At 39.4% G+C, this 18,540-nt stretch overlaps 1 protein-coding gene across 1 annotated transcript in view; it reads left to right on the top strand.

The window, feature by feature from the left end:
- Positions 1-18,540, top strand: part of LOC138024894 (receptor-type tyrosine-protein phosphatase epsilon-like) — a 36,760-nt gene that overhangs the window by 6,612 nt on the left and 11,608 nt on the right. Inside the window, exons 2-8 of the mRNA XM_068872088.1 lie at positions 3,664-3,972; positions 4,774-5,082; positions 7,937-8,233; positions 9,216-9,506; positions 10,346-10,448; positions 11,218-11,453; positions 17,544-17,864. Coding sequence (XP_068728189.1) covers positions 3,852-3,972; positions 4,774-5,082; positions 7,937-8,233; positions 9,216-9,506; positions 10,346-10,448; positions 11,218-11,453; positions 17,544-17,864 — 1,678 coding nt within the window. The 5' untranslated portion in view covers positions 3,664-3,851. The remainder of the gene's footprint in view (positions 1-3,663; positions 3,973-4,773; positions 5,083-7,936; positions 8,234-9,215; positions 9,507-10,345; positions 10,449-11,217; positions 11,454-17,543; positions 17,865-18,540) is intronic.

Below are 18,540 nucleotides of genomic sequence, written 5' to 3'. Positions count from 1 at the left end.
TAAATGATCGGTGGGTGATGATAGGTGCAGTAGTGATTTCATGTGTGTGTAGTACGTAAAGTTGTCCTCGTCTTTTCTGTGCAATCGGAGGGCAAACTGTGTCCGTTTTAGCGGGGTTTGTGGCTTTCGAATTTTCACGATGTCGTTAGTTGTCATTTCCCGCTATAAAGAGAAAAAAGGCTGATGACTCGCGGCGATCTCGTCCCACGAATTGCCCTCACATCACAAAGCACCGGTCCGAATCGCCATTAAAGCACCACAGCCTTAAAGACCAGATAAATTTCCTATCACATCAACTCCACACCGGGACCACATAGCGATTTTTGGCGGATAAATTCCAAATAATGTTCGGCTTTCTATAATCTTCCCATGCGTTCAGCTAGATGTGTGGCTACGGCCGTTATAGCTTGAGGGCGATCGTATTACATTCTTCACTCTCATTGGCGAAGTATTTCTAACTATAAGTATACCGATCAAGACGGCAAGGGTGCACTGATCGGCTATTTTTTGATTGCCGTTTACAACAGTTGTTCGGTTTTCTGATCTAAAATAAGACCAAATAACTGGTTGTGCTGTTGCAGTTATTTCCTTGCTTTTGTTTGTTGTGGTTTTTGTAGGTAGTGCATAGTAGGTGCAATACCCATATTCTCGGTTTTCACATGACGTCACGGCCGCCACGTTGGAGCCCCTAAACAAAGAAACGACGGCCATGTTGGAGCCCCGACCAAATCCTCCGGGAATTCATCTCTATTATTATTATTATTATTATTATTATTATTATTATTATTATTACTATGAAAACGTGTTCTTTTGTTATCGTTGAAAAACATGGCTGTTGATCACGTGAGTAAAAACCAACAATTGTCATTGGGGCTGTCTTAGTGAGAGAGTAATGTGTGAGATTTGTAGGCCTGCAGCACGTGCATGAATTACGGAACTTATGTACGGTTTTTTTGATTATAACAATTGAAGTTTGTTTCCGACCCACTTGTCGCCTTTTTCCTTTCTTAATTTTTTCAACGAAATAGAAGGAAAACTGTTTGAGTCGCATTATTGTCAAATTAAATTGTTAGAAGTAAATGTCTTAAATCGAAAATGACTCTTTTTCAATCTAAGGAGATCATGACGCAAGTCCACACTCCACAAACATTCTGCGGGTCAAATAAAAAAGTAAAAATTCACCAGTTGACCATAATTTTTTTCTCTGAAAGACCAGGTAAACTTCCCTGCCTGCAGTTGAAAAACATTTTGCAGTTTTTTTTTTTTTTCGCAACGAAGAAAACTCTTTTTGTCGATCGATCAGCGAAAAAAACAGATTTCATCAGCTTGTTTGTGTTAAAAAATTCCACGGCGCTGTACGCGAAAGTTTGCCCAGTAATAGAAAAGATGAGCTTTTCTGAATAAACTAGTAATAGCTTTCTGATATCACTACATCTGCTCCCGCCTAAGATAGTATGAAAGGCAGGTGCGATACGTGTAAATTATATGCTGAACATTTCCCCCCGGTGTCCTTACGAGTTTCTATTTCGTGACTTCTAAAACGACTCAGTCGTGTAGAACAATACCAATACCATTTGCAAGCCCCTTTAAGCAAAATATCGATACCACCTCACGCGCCCGGTTGAGAAAATCGACATCGATTCCCCCTACAATATCTACCAATTTAGACATTTACCCTTTTTCCGCTGGGACTTCTTGGTTGCCTCCTCTTTGACAAAACCCTGGGGTGTCATTCGGAAACATAAAAACTGAACATCTTCGTCTGAACATAATTACTACTTGTACATGTTGACACGTTTCATACGTTTCAAATTTTTCTACTGTTCTCTATCCGTTTCATTATCATGTTTTTTTTTTGTATTTACAATATTTATGTAGTTTGTTTCTTATTAAGTTGCCTTTTTTGTAGTAACGGGTGCTTGTAAGTGGGTGGCTTTGTGTCTTTTTTTTTTAGTGGTTGGGTCGGGTAATTTACCTAATAGGGGACTTCGTGTCCTATTGTATAATTACCTGCCTTTGGGCGAATTTGTTAAATAAATAAATAAATAAATAAATAAATAAACTAAGTTTTCACATATGTCGAAATGTTTTAGTCATCGAGTGGACGTGTACGTTCAGAGAACTACTTTAATTTTGCATTTATCGATGGGATCTGATTGGTAAACATGTAAATTATATCGGCTAGTCTGTGTCTGTTGATTTCACTGATAGCCTCTTTCTTCTCTTGTAATGTAGTCACGCAATTTTTCACTGCACTGGTTTTTTTTAAAATTATATCTGTGTGAAAAATAGAGAAGCGGAAGCCCCTTGTATGTTAAAGCGAAAACAAAGCTGAAAAGCGTTTTTAAATTTCATGTCATTTAACAGCCGCTTAAGGTGGCTCGAACCAGTTTCAACACTTTAAGAGACATTCTTATTAGAAGGGTTATAACTACAACATTGTATGACGTAACAGCAATGTTATGGTTCCATATGAAACACCAATTATTGCTTAACAAAATGGGTTACCATGGCAACATGGAAGCTCTCCAAAAATACCGTATAATTCGTCTTTACTTGTCTATATCTCGAAAAATGAACTCGATGACCTCCATTTTTTATTGTAGGATAGTAATTAGCAGTCTGAGATAGAACTATTGGCAAAGTTTTAAAAAATTCTTGGGAGCCAATTCAATGAGCTAATGGGGTTCACCGAGTTCATTTTTTAGATAACATTACAGACGAATTATAGAAAATTTGTGGAGAAAAAGAATACCAGCATGAAAATATTACTATCCGGATCACGGACATAAATAATGAGACAATCGATCCTTGTGAGAAATAAGCAATGAGAATTTGAAAATTAATCGATGACCACAAAATGAAAAGATATTTTGCGTGACATTTGGAATTTCTTTAGCTAAAAATAGACATTGTATTTAGTTCTCCAAACAGTTTCTCATTTACACTCTTTATTTTGATCTTAAATGCCTGCAAACAGAACTTGAATAACTGTGCCCACGCCTTAAAAAAAGTCCAAGGTCGTTAAAATATTCAATCTAATCCATTCGATTAGAAGTGGTCCTAGTCAAATATATTTTTGGCTTTTCAGTAAAGAAGGAAACTCATACACGAGGAGAAAGAATTTTGTGGCATAGTAGAGACGAAAAAGAGTCCGGCAATCGAACACTCATTGGTATCAACTCTGCCTATACAAGAGGATGAGAAGATCGCGACCACCCTTACATTCTTTTGTCCTCGTGTTTAATTAGTCCTACTACCCTCATTTTGAAACAAATATTATTTTAAAATTTGCGAGTCATAGCGACGCTAGAAGGAGGGCTTATTAGCATAAAAACAAAACAATATTTTATTTGGCCCCCATTATGAAAGAGATCTGTTGAGTAATACATTCAAACTACTGGCCTTGGCCTTGCTTTATCCTAAGTAGATATACAAAAATTGTTTGGTAACTTTAGTCCCCCTTTTTAGGCACTTACCATTCGTTGCTATTTTCCTCCTTCCGTTGGAGTTAAAGATTCTGTGGGTAGTACTTATCAAGCCTAGTTCGATGTGTCTCGTTATAATCTTACTTATTTGTCAGTAATGAAGAATGTGGAAAAAAGGATGTATGTTGCATTGTTGGCAAATGTCTCAATGTCACTTTATTATATTTTTGTTCAGTTCCTAGTGCTCCTCCTAAGGAATTAAAGGCAGTAGACACAACATCCACTAGTATCCTTGTTCAATGGGGTGATGTGCCCGATTCTGATAAAAACGGTATCATAACAAGTTACACCGTGCGGTATCAAGCAATAACTGAAAGAATTACAAATGCACCTGTCAACACAACGACTGTTGAGCCTCCAGCAATGCATGCAAACTTGACTGATCTGATTATCAATGTGAAGTATAACATCAGCGTTTTGGCGTCTACCGTCAAAGGGGATGGTCCGTACAGCAATGGTACAGAGGTCACAACAAACCAGTCAGGTTAGTGGACTTTTATCCTTCGTTTATGTCTATACTTTAATAGTGTTAATACAAATTCAGTTTCTAGAAAGTTATCACACATTTTTGGAAATGCAGTGAGGTGGTTTTATCATTTCAGATGAGGCCCCTTCGTCTTCGGTTATCCTAAGCATTCAAAATCAGGTTCAAAATCAAAGTTGTTGCAACTATTTTTTGATCGCATTCAAATCTAGAGATCTTCAAAATATCCAAACTGTTGCTGCTTCTTTAGAGAACGAGTTGCTACAAAACAATAGTGCTGAACAGGGAGCGACCAAGGCCCCACACTTATTGGTATCAACTCTGCCTATACAAGAGGATGAGAAGATCGCGACCACCCTTACATTCTTTTGTCCTCGTCTTTAATTAGACCTACTACCCTCATTTTGAAACAAATATTATTTTAAAATTTGCGAGTCATAGCGACGCTAGAAGGAGGGCTTATTAGCATAAAAACAAAACAATATTTTATTTGACCCCCATTATGAAAGAGATCTGTTGAGTAATACATTCAAACTACTGGCCTTGGCCTTGCTTTATCCTAGGTGGATATACAAAAATTGTTTGGTAACTTTAGTCCCCCTTTTTAGGCACTTACCATTCGTTGCTTTTTTCCTCCTTCCGTTGGAGTTAAAGATTCTGTGGGGTAGTACTTATCAAGCCAAGTTCGATGTGTCTCGTTATAATCTTGCTTATTAGTCAGCAATGAAGAATGCGGAAAAAAGGATGTATGTTACATTGTTGGCAAATGTCTCAATGTCACTTTATTATATTTTTGTTCAGTTCCTAGTGCTCCTCCTGACGGATTAAAGGCAGTAAACACAACATCCACTAGTATCCTTGTTCAATGGGGTGATGTGCCCGATTCTGATAAAAACGGTAACATAACAAGTTACACCGTGCGGTATCAAGCAGTAACTAAAAGAATTACAAATGCAACTGTCAACACAACGACTGTTGAGGCTCCGGCAATGCTTGCAAACTTGACTGATCTGATTATCAATGTGAAGTATAACATCAGCGTTTTGGCGTCTACCGTCAAAGGGGATGGTCCGTACAGTAGTGGTATAGAAGTCACAACAAACCAGTCAGGTTAGTAGACTTTTATCCTTCGTTTATGTCTATACTTTAATAGTGTTAATACAAATTCAGTTTCTAGAAAGTTATCACACATTTTTGGAAATGCAGTGAGGTGGTTTTATCATTTCAGATGAGGCCCCTTCGTCTTCGGTTATCCTAAGCATTCAAAATCAGCTTCAAAATCAAAGTTGTTGCAACCATTTTTTGATCGCATTCAAATCTAGAGATCTTCAAAATATCCAAACGTACTGTTGCTGCTTCTTTAGAGAACGAGTTGCTACAAAACAATAGTGCTGAACAGGGAGCGACCAAGGTCAGTTTCTAAAGAAATTGTGGTTTTGCATCGGTGGGTGTTAAAACTCGAGAAATTGGTCGTATTCACTGATTTGAATAACATTAAATTAATTTGATCATGATGAGAGTAAATGACCAAGTCAGCGGATACTGCCATTTTCTCGCACAGCAGAAATGGCTCTCTAAATATACTCTCCAAAATGTACCTTTTAAAGGGGCAAATGAAAAAAAATGAAGGGTACGGCAGCCTTAGTATGTTACAAAAGTAAAACCGTGAATCATGCGTTTATGTAGCTGCACGAGTAGAAGACGTGGATGTTGACGACGACGTTAGTAAGAACTTCAATATACGTACCTCAGCCATGTGAAATGACCCAACATAAACGCACAGCGACAAAATGATTCCCTAGTTTATTTTTAACATTGTTCCTTTAAATTCACTCAGATTCAGTTAAGGTGTCGAACTTTTGATGTGCCGAGCTCAGTGTCCTACTGTAAATACGTGAAGAGGTCGATGTTTGAATGAAGGGAATTGGACATATTATATTTCGATCAATATAAGGGAGTAAGTTCGAGTGCGCCACATAGGAAGATCGACTGTGAGCGACTTCGATTTAAGGACGTTCGCGTCCAAAATGTTCCCACGAACAGATTTTTTTTAAACTTGCCACGCAGAAAGCTATTGATCTACTTTTGCCAAAAAGGCAAAAAAAATGGGGGGTCACAGTGCTCGTTTTTGAGATCATGGGGTGCACTTTTAGAAGCTTGCGTTATTTTAATACGATCTTAGCTTACAACTGTCAGCAATAAAAAAGCTACATTAGTGAAATTTACATCAGGTAAACGTACTCAATTCAACATAACTAATATAACAAACTATTGCAGCTGATGTCTTTTTCTGTGGTGAAATAGACCTTGAAAAACGATACATATTAGTCTATGAAAGAAAACTTCGGTCGCAGGAGAGCATAAAAGGCAAAATATTTGTAACTTCTCACGTACAGATTTTTTTGTTTTTTGTGAAAGTGGACAAAATTAGGAAAGAAAGTGATCTACGGAAAGAGAAATGGGGATCAACGAGTATTCAAGAGAGTAAAATCGCTGCGAAGTTCTCAAAGCGGTTGTCTATTCGCACTGTCACCTCATTGCGTGACATTTCCGAGAAGACCTGGGTCCACAGCTATCCCATGATGCCACGCGCTTTCACGTTCCATTCTTTTTGGAAAATGTTTGCTCCTTTGGCATCGTGTTTACCTTCGTGTTTTGCGAGGCATGACGTGTGCGTGACATGCGCGAAAAAATGCGCAGTAGCAATGGGCGCGAACGTCCTTAAACGTTTTTTATGTTCCTAACCTAATGCATAAAATAGTACAACGTATTTGCGCATCCCACAATACCCTTTCACTGAAAGCATGTGTACAAAAAAAATAACTTTGCTTTGGACAAATCGCCTTACAATTGCTCCTGAAAATTTGTATGTGCTATTCTTGCGTGCATCAGAATCTGACTTTTTCCAGATAATGTCAAACCACCCACTATTTACAGGATCGATTGAGGGGTGCTATTGCGATTCCTCATGACGGGCTCAGGAGAAGACCAATAATACATAAACTTACAATAAATAAATACAAAAAGGATTGTCACCTCTTTCTTCGCTTCGTGCCTTCTAAGACTGCAGGCAAAAGGAAATCCCTTCTTGGAGCATGTCAAGTTCGTAAATCTTAAAATATTAAATATTGCCAGTTCTAATCAGTCCATGTTTGATGTCGGAGCACAGCACCACAGTTAGGTGTTAATTAGCTGTGAGTCGATTTTGATGAGGAAGGAAAACCGGAGTACCCGGAGAAAAACCCTCGAGTCAGGTTGAGATCGACTGAAACTCAGCCCACTGGCTGGCCGAGGCCAGAGTTGAATCCCGGCTCGCAGTGGTGGGAGGCCCGATAGATAACCACTAAGCCACCCTGACTGACTTTTCCCCAGCTATTCTCCTGTCCGCGATAGTGTAAGTAAGATGTTACTGCTAGTAGCAGGCATGACAGCAGGCATTAGACATGAGATTCTTGAATTAAGGCCTACTAATTAAGTTCGATGCATGAATAAATGTTCAAACTTAATCATTCAGTGGATGGACGAAATTAGACGTTTAGTTCGGGACACAGCTCTCTCCATGCTTGCTACTCAAAAGCATACCGAGCTTAAGCCGACTATGATCTCAATTCACGGACTTAACAGAAACATTTTTATACCACATGTTGTGTAAGATCATCAAATAGATTCGATTTTGCTGTACATTACATATTATGACGTCAAAAGGGAATCGATTACTGAGCCAGCGTAACCCACTAAAAGAGGGACGTATATTTGCCAACCATTTCTCTGCTTTGATAGAATATCGTTAACGAAAAGACCTAAGCACCAAAGCAAAGGAAAATTCGCAGAGAATTCAAGCCCCACTTTGTCATTTGGTGCAACACTTTGAATGACAGTTAATCAGTAAAGATGTCATGCCTAACTTATGTTTCGGCAGCGATTTACAATTTTTGACAGCGTGTGTCTATTTTTTGTTGCTCAGCACCAGGTGCTCCTCCCAGCAACGTAAGAGGACACAATACAAGCTCGACGACAATTTTACTTCAGTGGGGTGAAGTTCCGATTGAAAAGCGGCACGGTGAGATCATAAAGTATACCGTGATTTATTGGAAGACAAAAGATGCAAATAAGAACCAAGAAGAAAAGCATGTACAGGGACTTCAAGCAACGTTGCAAGAGCTTGAAAAGTATACCGACTACAATGTTGAAGTATTGGCTTCTACAATCAAAGGTCCTGGTCCACACAGTCCTTCAATTAATGTCAGCACAGATCAAGACAGTAAGTAAACACAAGTAGCCGATGGCGTAGCCCACATTTAACTTAACGGTCATATTCTAGCAATTAAACGGTCCTACCACATTAAGAAAAATTATCACAACAGACAGTCAGTTGTCGCGAAGATACATATTAATGGCTTACAATGACATATTCGTAATGTCTTAGGTAGTTAAGATTTCTAAAGTTCGATGTGGCGTCTTGAGATCTTATTGGATTTATGATTAAGGACGCATTTCGACCGAATCCTTTCACTGGTGGTGAGCGGTTACAAAATGGTCACATGACCGGCGAGAGGACGGCAGTTATTGCCTGTACCAGAGGGAAGCTCGTGAACAGAGTTGAGAAATAGTAAGGTACTAGCTTATGAGTAGGAGGCGCTTTCGCGCCCTTGATTTTCTGGATAATATCCAGACTATTTATGAGGTAATATTCCCTATTGCCAGCCATGGGATCGATGTTGGCAACCTTGGCTGTTGGTCTTAAAGGTGCATTTCTCATATTGATTTAGGAAATCCATACATCTTTGTGAGTGAGTGAGTGAGTGATTAACTCGTTTCGGGTTAACTCTGGTGAAGGACACAGTGGTTGAAAAGCTTGTTGTTGTTTACTGTCTTCCATAATTAGTTTATGTTCTGATTTATTCGCTATTTGCCCAGAACGTGCAACGAACGTTTGGTTTGTTGGGTATTAACTTCTGGTATTTTGAGATGTTGCAATGTTCTCGCTTTTCTGTATTCAACCTTTGCATGTAATACTGATCGCTTTATTTAAGTCCTAAACATGAATAGGGGACTGCAAATCGAGTCAAACCCAATTACCCGGAGAAAACTTGCCGGAGTAGAGTGAAGACCCAACTAGCATATGACGCCAATTCCTGAAATAAACACGAGCTGACACATTGATGGAAGGCGAGCGGACTACCTTTCACGGAATTGTAGCTGTGTACTTGTTTCTAAACAGTTCGGGTTTTCTTTCATTTCAGAGCCAACAGAGCCTCCCACAATAACCAACGTCACGGCGCTTAATAGCACTAGCATCCTGGTGGAGTGGTCTCCTGTTCCTGAGGGATCCCGGCATGGCATTATTACGCGCTATACCATAGAGTACACGGACAAAGTAAAAGGGAATAACAAAACAGTGAACATTTTAGCATCTGCATCAGAAACAATTATCACTGGACTGAGGCAGCAGGCTGCGTATTTATTTCGGATTCTGGCTGCCACATCAAAGGGTGATGGACCATGGAGTGTTGCAAAGAAGAAGGATACATTAGGTAAGAGTGATATCGAATGTGGTCTGGTGATAACTAAACCTGAGTGCTTAGTTTTGTCTGAAAATCGCGTTGGCGTGTAGCAAACTCGGAAACCTTTGTCATGACCGCTACTCAGTCTTGGCTATCAGTCATGATTGATCACACTCTTTGTCACTGTAAAACGTAAGGCTTTTGGAAGTGTTACTTACAACTTTCGTTCGTAATTCGTGACCGTAAAAAGCAATCAAAATATGAAAAAGATTTTCCTGGCATGCCATGGTATTACTACACGCTACACCATAAACTACACGGACAAAGTAAAAGGAAATGAAAAAACACTTATCACCAATTATCACTGGAAGCAGGCAGAAGCTTTGTATTCATTTCGGATTCTGGCTGCAACTTCAAAAGGAAATGGACCCTTGGGTTATCCTCCCATTGAGATGGAAACTGAAGGTATGTGAAATCAACAGAGCGATAATGGGCGTAATAGCCTCTTCAGGTCTCGCCTCAAACTTTTCAGCCTAAGTGTCGTTTGATATCCTCATGCGTCATCCAGAAAAGATGATTTTCAAAGATCTGGTGGTACTACTTAGAATGATCATTTTCTTATTCTGAGTAGAGTTGAGTACTGTATCTACGGAGACGGCTGAGAATAAAAAAGAGCAAAACTATTTCAAAAAAAATTTAAACGAGTAATAAAACAGTTATGGAATTCGGCTTTATTATGGTATGAAAATTGCCTCATTATGTTCAGCCTATTCCAAGCATTTTGGCTGATGACGTATTTCCCATTGATAGCGGCCCATCATCTTGAATTCAATGCTGATAATTTAATGTTTTCCCTTTTTTTTTTTTAGCGATACCTACGGTTGCTCCTCCTTCTCAGGACAGTGTTGGAACAACAGAAGTGAACATCCCGTTTAAAATTAAAAAGACTTTGAGTAGCGGTAAACCAGTTAGGTTAGTTCTTTAAGGTGACAGTTCATTATTTTTGCCTTGTCTGTTATTTTAATTTGTGTAAGTTACCAAGCATGCTTCAGAGGTTCTCAGTGGCAACGAAGAATGCATAACAATCTCACATAATAGGTCAATGTATCTTGTTAAAGTTGGCCTTTTGTACCCGGCATGTGTTTCATCGGGGTCTGGCTTTTATAATCAAGAAAATATAGTATTTATGAAGACGCTTCAGGTTTTTAAGGTTCTCTTTACACTAAAAATGAATTTTTGGTCTTACTACAGATTAACGGTGAACTATACTGAAAAAATTAGTGCAGTCTACAAGGTTACCGTATTTAGCGTCGATTGAAATCCGAGCCCCAGATGTGATTTGAACCCGCGATTCTCCGTGATCTGGTACGGATACTCTAACCACCGAGCTACTGGAGACTATGTGTGAGAAAGGGTGAAAAGTTGTTATAGACTACGACTGCATCACGCAGTCACATAGTCCAATTTTTCGATAACCATGTATGATTCTTAACTGCATCGCGCAGTCACATCTGGGGCTCCGATTTTTCCGAGTTCCCATTTGACGATGCATAAGATCTTTCATGTATTTCTCACATTACTCCCTTGGGTCATTATTATTATTATTATTATTATCATCATCATCATCATCATCATTATTATTATTATTATTATTATTATTATTATTATTATTATTATTATTATTATCATCAATGACTTAAAAAATCCTTTCAATGCTTCATCACTAATATTTTCTTTCCAGCTACTATCGAGTGATCGTGGTGCCATTAAACGAAGGAGCAGAAGCAGGAAATTCTGCTGATAGTAAATATGAAACTGTCACATTAACGTATCAGAATAAAGAGGAAGGCAAGCCTTATACGACGGCTGAACTTTCGAATGAGAACGCGAGAACATCATTTCCTGTTGGGGATGGAAAGTTTTACTCACGGAATGGTGTAACAGAGTCTAAAAGAAAGCGCAGGGAAGTGAATGCAGGTAAGTTTCTTTTTTGGAATTCTTGATCCGCGTTATTGTCAATTAGTAAAATCCAACTAGTGGTCTATTATCAATGCTGCGTTCTGATTGGTTGAGCTACTAGTAGGCTATTTGTTATAGCCCACTAGTAGCGAAAAGCGCTGGCTTTGAAAACCAAAACAACAATTAAAGTCTAGCTTTAACTAGCGAAAGATGTTTTGTCTCGCCCTCATGGCCTCTGAGTCAATAGCCCATTCGGCCTTCGGCCTCATGGGCTATTGACTCAGAGCCCATTCGGGCTCGAGGAATAATTGTTAAATATTGTATTCCACCTGTTCTAATCCAGTATGCAACAGCTTGTGCACAAATTACGTACACGACGTTTCCATTATAAAAGGCGGAAAAGAGTAATTTGCAAAGTACTTTCTGAGACGGTTACCAGAACTGTTTCTGCCGTTGCAATAAATAGAACAGCATACGTTGCTTTGTACTGCAAACTCTGGGATCAGGCGAGTTGTTAAGTTAAATTGGCAATGACACTGTTTGAAATCTTTGCAGAGACTAAAAACAAAAATACTGTCTTGCTGAAATAAAATGTGAATGCCCAAGGTATCAAGAAGGTTACGTAAGTCTCTGTGGATCCCTGCAACCCAACAATAAACTCCCCATTCCAGACCTTTAAAACTGATTGAATTCAGTGAAAATAAAAAGGGGTGGTGTGTGGGAAAATACTGTCTAAGTAGTATATAGGCAAACAAAAGCCTCCAAGGTACACGGAAGGATAAGTCCAGGAACACTGAGGACAAGGAAGAGAAATCGAAAACAACTGTCAGAAAATTACTTTTTTCTGCACCCGCTCACTGCTATTGCTCTTGCCTTACGAATTTTTGAGGTCAAAAAGGTTCAACATTTGGCGAACATTCGTTCGTTAGACTGTTGCTGGGCGAATGTTGGAAGCAAAAACAAAGTTGTGCATGCGGAGGCCGTTCAAACGGTTCAAACAATCGGGCCAACTTTTGAGCCAATTCCATGTTTGCAAGAAATTAGGAACATGAAGGTAGACTCTCCCATGCATCCAGACTTATGCTGGATGCGTTCTGGATGCGAACATACTTGTGTTCTGCAAATGATGAATGGATTGTTCAAACGGCTTCAACTCCATCCAACCTTTTCGAGAACAAAGTTAATGTTAATTAATAAAATGAAAGTTTAAATCAGTTTCCCATATTTTACCCTTTTAACAATGTTGAACGACCCGTTCAACTCACCAAACATTTGGTTCGACATTGTTGAATACAAAGTCGTGTAGAAGCAAATGTTGAGACAGTTTAAACGGGCCTTAAAGAAAACCCGTACGCAGACGCAAATGCAATGCAAACGCAGTTCATTTACTTATGTTACTTCCGTTTGTGCCTCTAGTAGATTAACTGCAAAAAAAAAATGAGGTGACCCGTATCCCGGTTATGATGAATTTGAACGCCCGGTTCAGTTTGAAAGCTGGAGGCTTTAAGAAGTACTACTTTTCCCTTTTCCTTTTGAGTGAATTTACTTATCAGCCGTGTTATGGAAATAACCTATCGTAAAACTTTACAATCAAGAGTTTTCCTATATATATGTTCTAACTTGTTCTCGGATCTCTATTTTCGACGTTGCCGGTGAAATCCGTTCTCAGGTTGAATCCGTTTTTACCTAAATTAAATTGGTGATCATCATTTTACTTCGGGTGAATACGCACTCAGATGAACTGAAGAAACATTTTTGGAACCTAAATGCACTATCGTTTCCATGATCCACACTTTCTGTTTGAAGCTAATTATTCAAAGGCACTTCTAAACCACATTGGTGAGAGGCGAGTGCTCTCAACACTGGGCCATCCCTGCACCCCAGTTCAATACTTGAACTGGTTTGAAAGAAATAAACCGGTTTGAGAAAATTTAAACCAAAAATCAAATTAAACCACAACATAATAACCCTATTCCAGGCATAAATGTGCCTGGAATAAGGTACATTTATCCCAGGAATAGAGTTATTACACCTTTCAGGAATCCGGCCCTGGAGGGTCCGAGTTCGAGTACATGTACCGGTAAAAACGTAGAACAGTTTTTTTGTTTCCTTACTATGTTGTAATGTTGAGACTAGATGGTTAAATGTATGAATACAAGTGAAGCTATGATCCTCGCAGTTGTCAACGCAATTTTCGCAATTGCGAAGAAAAGCCTAAAAAATTCAGGACTTCAACGGAGTTTAAGCCCGTGATCTCGCGATACCGGTGCGACGCTCTAGCCAACCAAGCCAGGAAGCCACAGACGTTGGGAGCCAGTAATTTGTGGGTTCTAATGTTCCCCTCATTAATGAATCAACAAATGAAATCCATTTCATATATCATTCCATTCGTTGATTCATTTATAACGGGAACATTAGAACCCACAAATGACTTGATCCCAACGTCTGTGGCTTCGTGGCTCGATTGCTTAGAGCGTCGCAACGGTATCGCGAAGTCACGGGTTCAAACCTCGTTTAAGTCATGAATTTTTCAGGCTTCTCTACGCAATTGCGAAAATTGCGTTCATAACTGCGAGGATCATAGCTTCACTTGATTTCATATCCGCAGTTCAATATATGATCCATTTCATATATCATTTCATTCGTTGTATGAATACAGTAACCGATACGATGATACGAAGCATTAACAAGCTAGATGTGTTGAAAATGCATGCGTAGGACAGAGGTTGAGGGAAGGTATGGTGTTCTCAATCCTGGGGTTGATTAGGTGAAGTGCATACAACCTAGGTAAAATGAGGCTCACCGATTACGGATTCAAACTGACACCAGATTTGACCGACAACATATCCTGTCAGTAGTAAATGGAATACGGCATCAAGAATGTACTGGCATACTCCTCCTTTGCAAGTGTTGTATTTGATCACATGATTGTATCAATCACCATTAACCTGAGCCAAGAACTTGTAAAAAATCATGTGAAACATCCTAGGAAGTACATATACGCAAAGAAAATTCAACCTTAATCTACCAACTAAGTATGCCAAAAGAAGTGGCACAGCAGATCTGAGATGCTATCCTTTATTTCGATAACCAACTTACAATATACTATAACATTATCAATGCAATCGAGGAGATTGCTTTTTCATCCTTCAGTTCTCTTTTTAATAGCTTGAGTCCTGTATCATCCCCTTCATAAAGAAAAGTGACCTCCCAAATCCATTCAGAGGCATCTCAAGCTCTCTCATCCCAATAATAGCAAAGACATGCGTATAACAAGCTTTTCCACAACCGTGTCGTGGATGCTCTTCTTCTATCTCATAGATACTTTGAATTCCTTGTGAAGAGTTGTGGAAGTAAAAAAGCACAATGGCGATTTGAAAAAGGCATTTGGGTATTTCCGGTATGGGAACCCATGTTCGAAATTCTGCCCTTCTATGGAATTCCTGTCTAGATCATCAAGGCAGTCACCATATTCCAACACCTAAGATTCTGTTATGGTGAGAATGAATGCTGCATAGTACTCAAACGGGCGTGCAAGGTTGCACTTTAGCCCTCTTTTTGTTCTGAATGGGTTAGGGTATGTCATCTGTCTATCTCTTGACCAACATTCATACTATACATGAATCCAAAACAGAATTTAGGGTGCAGGGATGGCGCAGTGGTGAGAGCACTCGCCTCCCACCAATGTGGCCCGGGTTCGATTCCCAGACTCGGCGTCATATGTGGGTTGAGTTTGTTGGTTCTCTACTCTGCACCTAGAGGTTTTTCAACGGGTACTCCGGTTTTTCCGTCTCCTCAAAAACCAACATTTGATTTGATTTGCGTTAACTCGTTAATTTCAATTTACGGTGTCCCCCGGTTAGTGCTCTACGGCGCCAGAAGATTAGACACTTAAATGAAGTTCCTTTCCTTTTTTTTTTCTTTTCTTTTTTGCCTACTCTGGGACCTTAAGTCACCGTAACTAAATGCGACTAAAAGCGACTTAAGGCGACTTAAGGTCCCAGAGTAGGCCTATGTATCTCTCCATTTGCAAATCACTCTTCGTTCAAATCGGTGACTGAAAACAGAATCCGAGTGGATGACTCTTAACGCTTGGGTTCTTTCATAATGGACGTCGACTTTTATTAATACGTCATGATTCCGAAACACTGGCCTGGGCCCGGTTGTTCGAAAGCCGATTAACTTAATCCAGGATTAGTGTAAACTTTTGTTTCATGTTTTCAACTTTTTGGTGAAAATTTCTTTCGTTTACTTTTGTTTTTCAAGATTGACTTCTTCTAATGTAAAGTTTTGCCAAATATCAGCGTTGAACAGCATTTAGGAGAAGAGAAATAAACTCCTTGGTTAATTTGTAATCTGGGATTAGCGTTAATCGGCTTTTGAACAACCGGGCCCTGATCTCTCCAACAAATGCCTATTTGCCTGGGCCGAAGATCCCATCCTTACATATAGCGCTGACACATGGATCGTAACTCTTCGACAACAACGTGCAGTCTTGACGCCGGGCGCGTACAATAATCTTTTTTCGTCGAGTCAAAAACTTCCATTGGTCCGCTCACACCATCTTAGAGTATATTTTGAGGATCTGCCATGGATAGCCCAGCCCGGGCTGAAACCTTCTCCATGTAATCGCCACTTTCATTCCAAGAGGTTGTGTTTCAGAACCCGGGCTGAAATTCACCATGTAATCAGGCCCTAAATGATCTTGTTAAAGGCTCTTGGGAAAAGCGGCCGATTAAATACATATTTAACAACTGATAAATAAGACTAAACTGTCACCAATTGAAGTAGCCTTTGATGACTTGTGTTTTGGATTGCTTACCAGAAAACCATAAATCCTCAATCCACGCTAACATGAATATTAAATAGTAATTTTATTTTATTCATATAACGTGGGGAGTGGTTTCCCAGTCTCCCGAGCCAAGGGCGCATGTAAAAAAACGCTCGACCAATAAGTTACAACTAACTTATTACTTAAAGTATAATAGAATTAAATTAAGTAAAAACATGCTAGATAAAAGATTACAGTTTAAGATAAAAATTCGCCGAAAAGAATATAAACAAACAAATTTAGATACATTTCTTTCATTGACATGCACTGTACTTTACATTTTTTATTACTAATCTAAATTGCTGGACGGAGTGTGCAGATTTAGTAGACAGTGGTAAACTATAAGAATACGAGTTGTGCCTAAAAAGATTATTATAAGATGGTTGTAGAACGTTAACTCCACTACCCCGTAGGTGGACTGTTAAGTCAAATCACTGTTAATACCGAATGCTGAAGGCAACTGACAATGAAAAACGGTTCGTTTAACTAAACTTAAAGAAATCCACTGACTCCGAAACTTAAAGGGGGACAGATACCGGTTCAACACGTGCACCAAACGAACAAACATGGTCTGTAATTTAAGAGAGATTTGCGTGATTGCTCTAACCCATAGAAATCGTTGAAAAGTTGACCTTAATTACAATTTTAGAAGTTCATGACGTACGTTTGCAGCAGCTTTTACCCGGTGGAATTCACTTTTCAACCAGTATTATAACCAATCAATTTTATGTAACCACACCCTGTCCTCTACGAGTCGAGAATATAACGAAAAGGTTATTTCTCACGTTTGGATAAGAACAAGCGTATAATCAGGGAGTCTATTCAGTTCAACAAGACAATATCTCACTTATTCTTTCGTCCAATACTGGCCTGCTTAGTGCAGAGAGTTATCCATGCATGGCGAATTTTCTTCCTACCAGCTAATGCAACGGAGTGCTCTTCCTGGTTCTATAAAAACGCTGTCTTTTCCTTTTCTTTTTCAAATCGTCCCAGAAAGCATTGATTTCTTTTTCCCTAGCTTTTCCAGTCTTTGAGTCTCAACTGCAGTCAAACTTTGCAGTCAACGTATCGTAACTATATGAGCTCACAGTTAAACAACTTTTTTATCACTTATTTTCCTTGTCAATTTCCTATCTTCTCACAAGCATCAGCCTGAGTAACATTACTATATTATGAAGCATACTTGCTTTTACTGACATGTGAATTTGTCATTGACTTCGTTTATTTGCTTGCTATGATATAATAACAATTTCTTTTTTTGTACTCTTACTTCGTAGCCGCCAATAACAAGAAGTATCTTAATGGAGAACTTGATGATAACACTAAGTACGCGGTTTTTCAGCGCTCTTTTGCTGCCGACGGAGATTATGAAAGTGAAGGATTTATTGAATTTACAACCAAGAAAGACAACACAGTAGCTATCGTGGTTGGTGTTCTTATGTCGGTACTGTTGGTGGTGGTTATTGTGGTCGGTATATTCATTTATCGTCGTCGAAAAAGACGACATGAAGATCATGGAGACGAAGGCATGCCTATGACAAAAAAGAAAGATCCCCGAAGAGGAACAGTCTCCAGGCTTATGCGAAAAGCAGGAATTGGTATGTTATACCTTGAGCACACCAAAGACTTTTGGATGCTGCTATGACTGAGGGAAACTGTAAGGTGTCTTTACATGAAAACCTGTGACCGTCTGTTAGCAAGCCCCAATGTTCTCGTGTGTCTTCAGTCATATTTCTGTACTGACTCCATTTGCTCCCTTTTTGTATAAAACGAAGAGGGTTACTTCACTGTGGCGTCAGTGTTCTATAATATATCATAAATTAATCCCGGAAGAGATAAGACTACCTACGTTTTTTATCTGAGGGCGGGGCCTTTTGTGTCAGTGGTTTTGTATTACAGAACTGGTGCAGTGGAAACTTTGTGTCAACTAAAAACAGACCGTCTACTTTTATATTTTTTGTGCCGGCGAGCATGCTGTTGTGCACCCTGCGAGCAGAGCCTCTCTAAAACTCACCTGAGGGCGAGAAAGAGAGGTTCTGCAGAAAACGTGTCAAGTCTTTTAAGTCGCCGCAGTCCAAGTTTCTGGGCTAGTCGCTCCGGTCAAACCGGTTTAGGCAACGCGCGCATCATATTCTTGACAAGGTGAAGGTCAAAATCGAGCCTTCCGTACGAAAATCAACATGGCGACTTGGAGCGCAATCGAGAGTCGGCCTGGGTTTGAAACTGTCTCCAAGCAACGGCTTGCGCATACTCAATAAAGACTTAACACAATTT

Source organism: Montipora capricornis, chromosome 11 (assembly GCF_036669925.1).
Source record: "Montipora capricornis isolate CH-2021 chromosome 11, ASM3666992v2, whole genome shotgun sequence".
Lineage (NCBI taxonomy): Eukaryota > Metazoa > Cnidaria > Anthozoa > Scleractinia > Acroporidae > Montipora > Montipora capricornis.
This window is presented reverse-complemented; position numbering and strand designations above follow the sequence as displayed.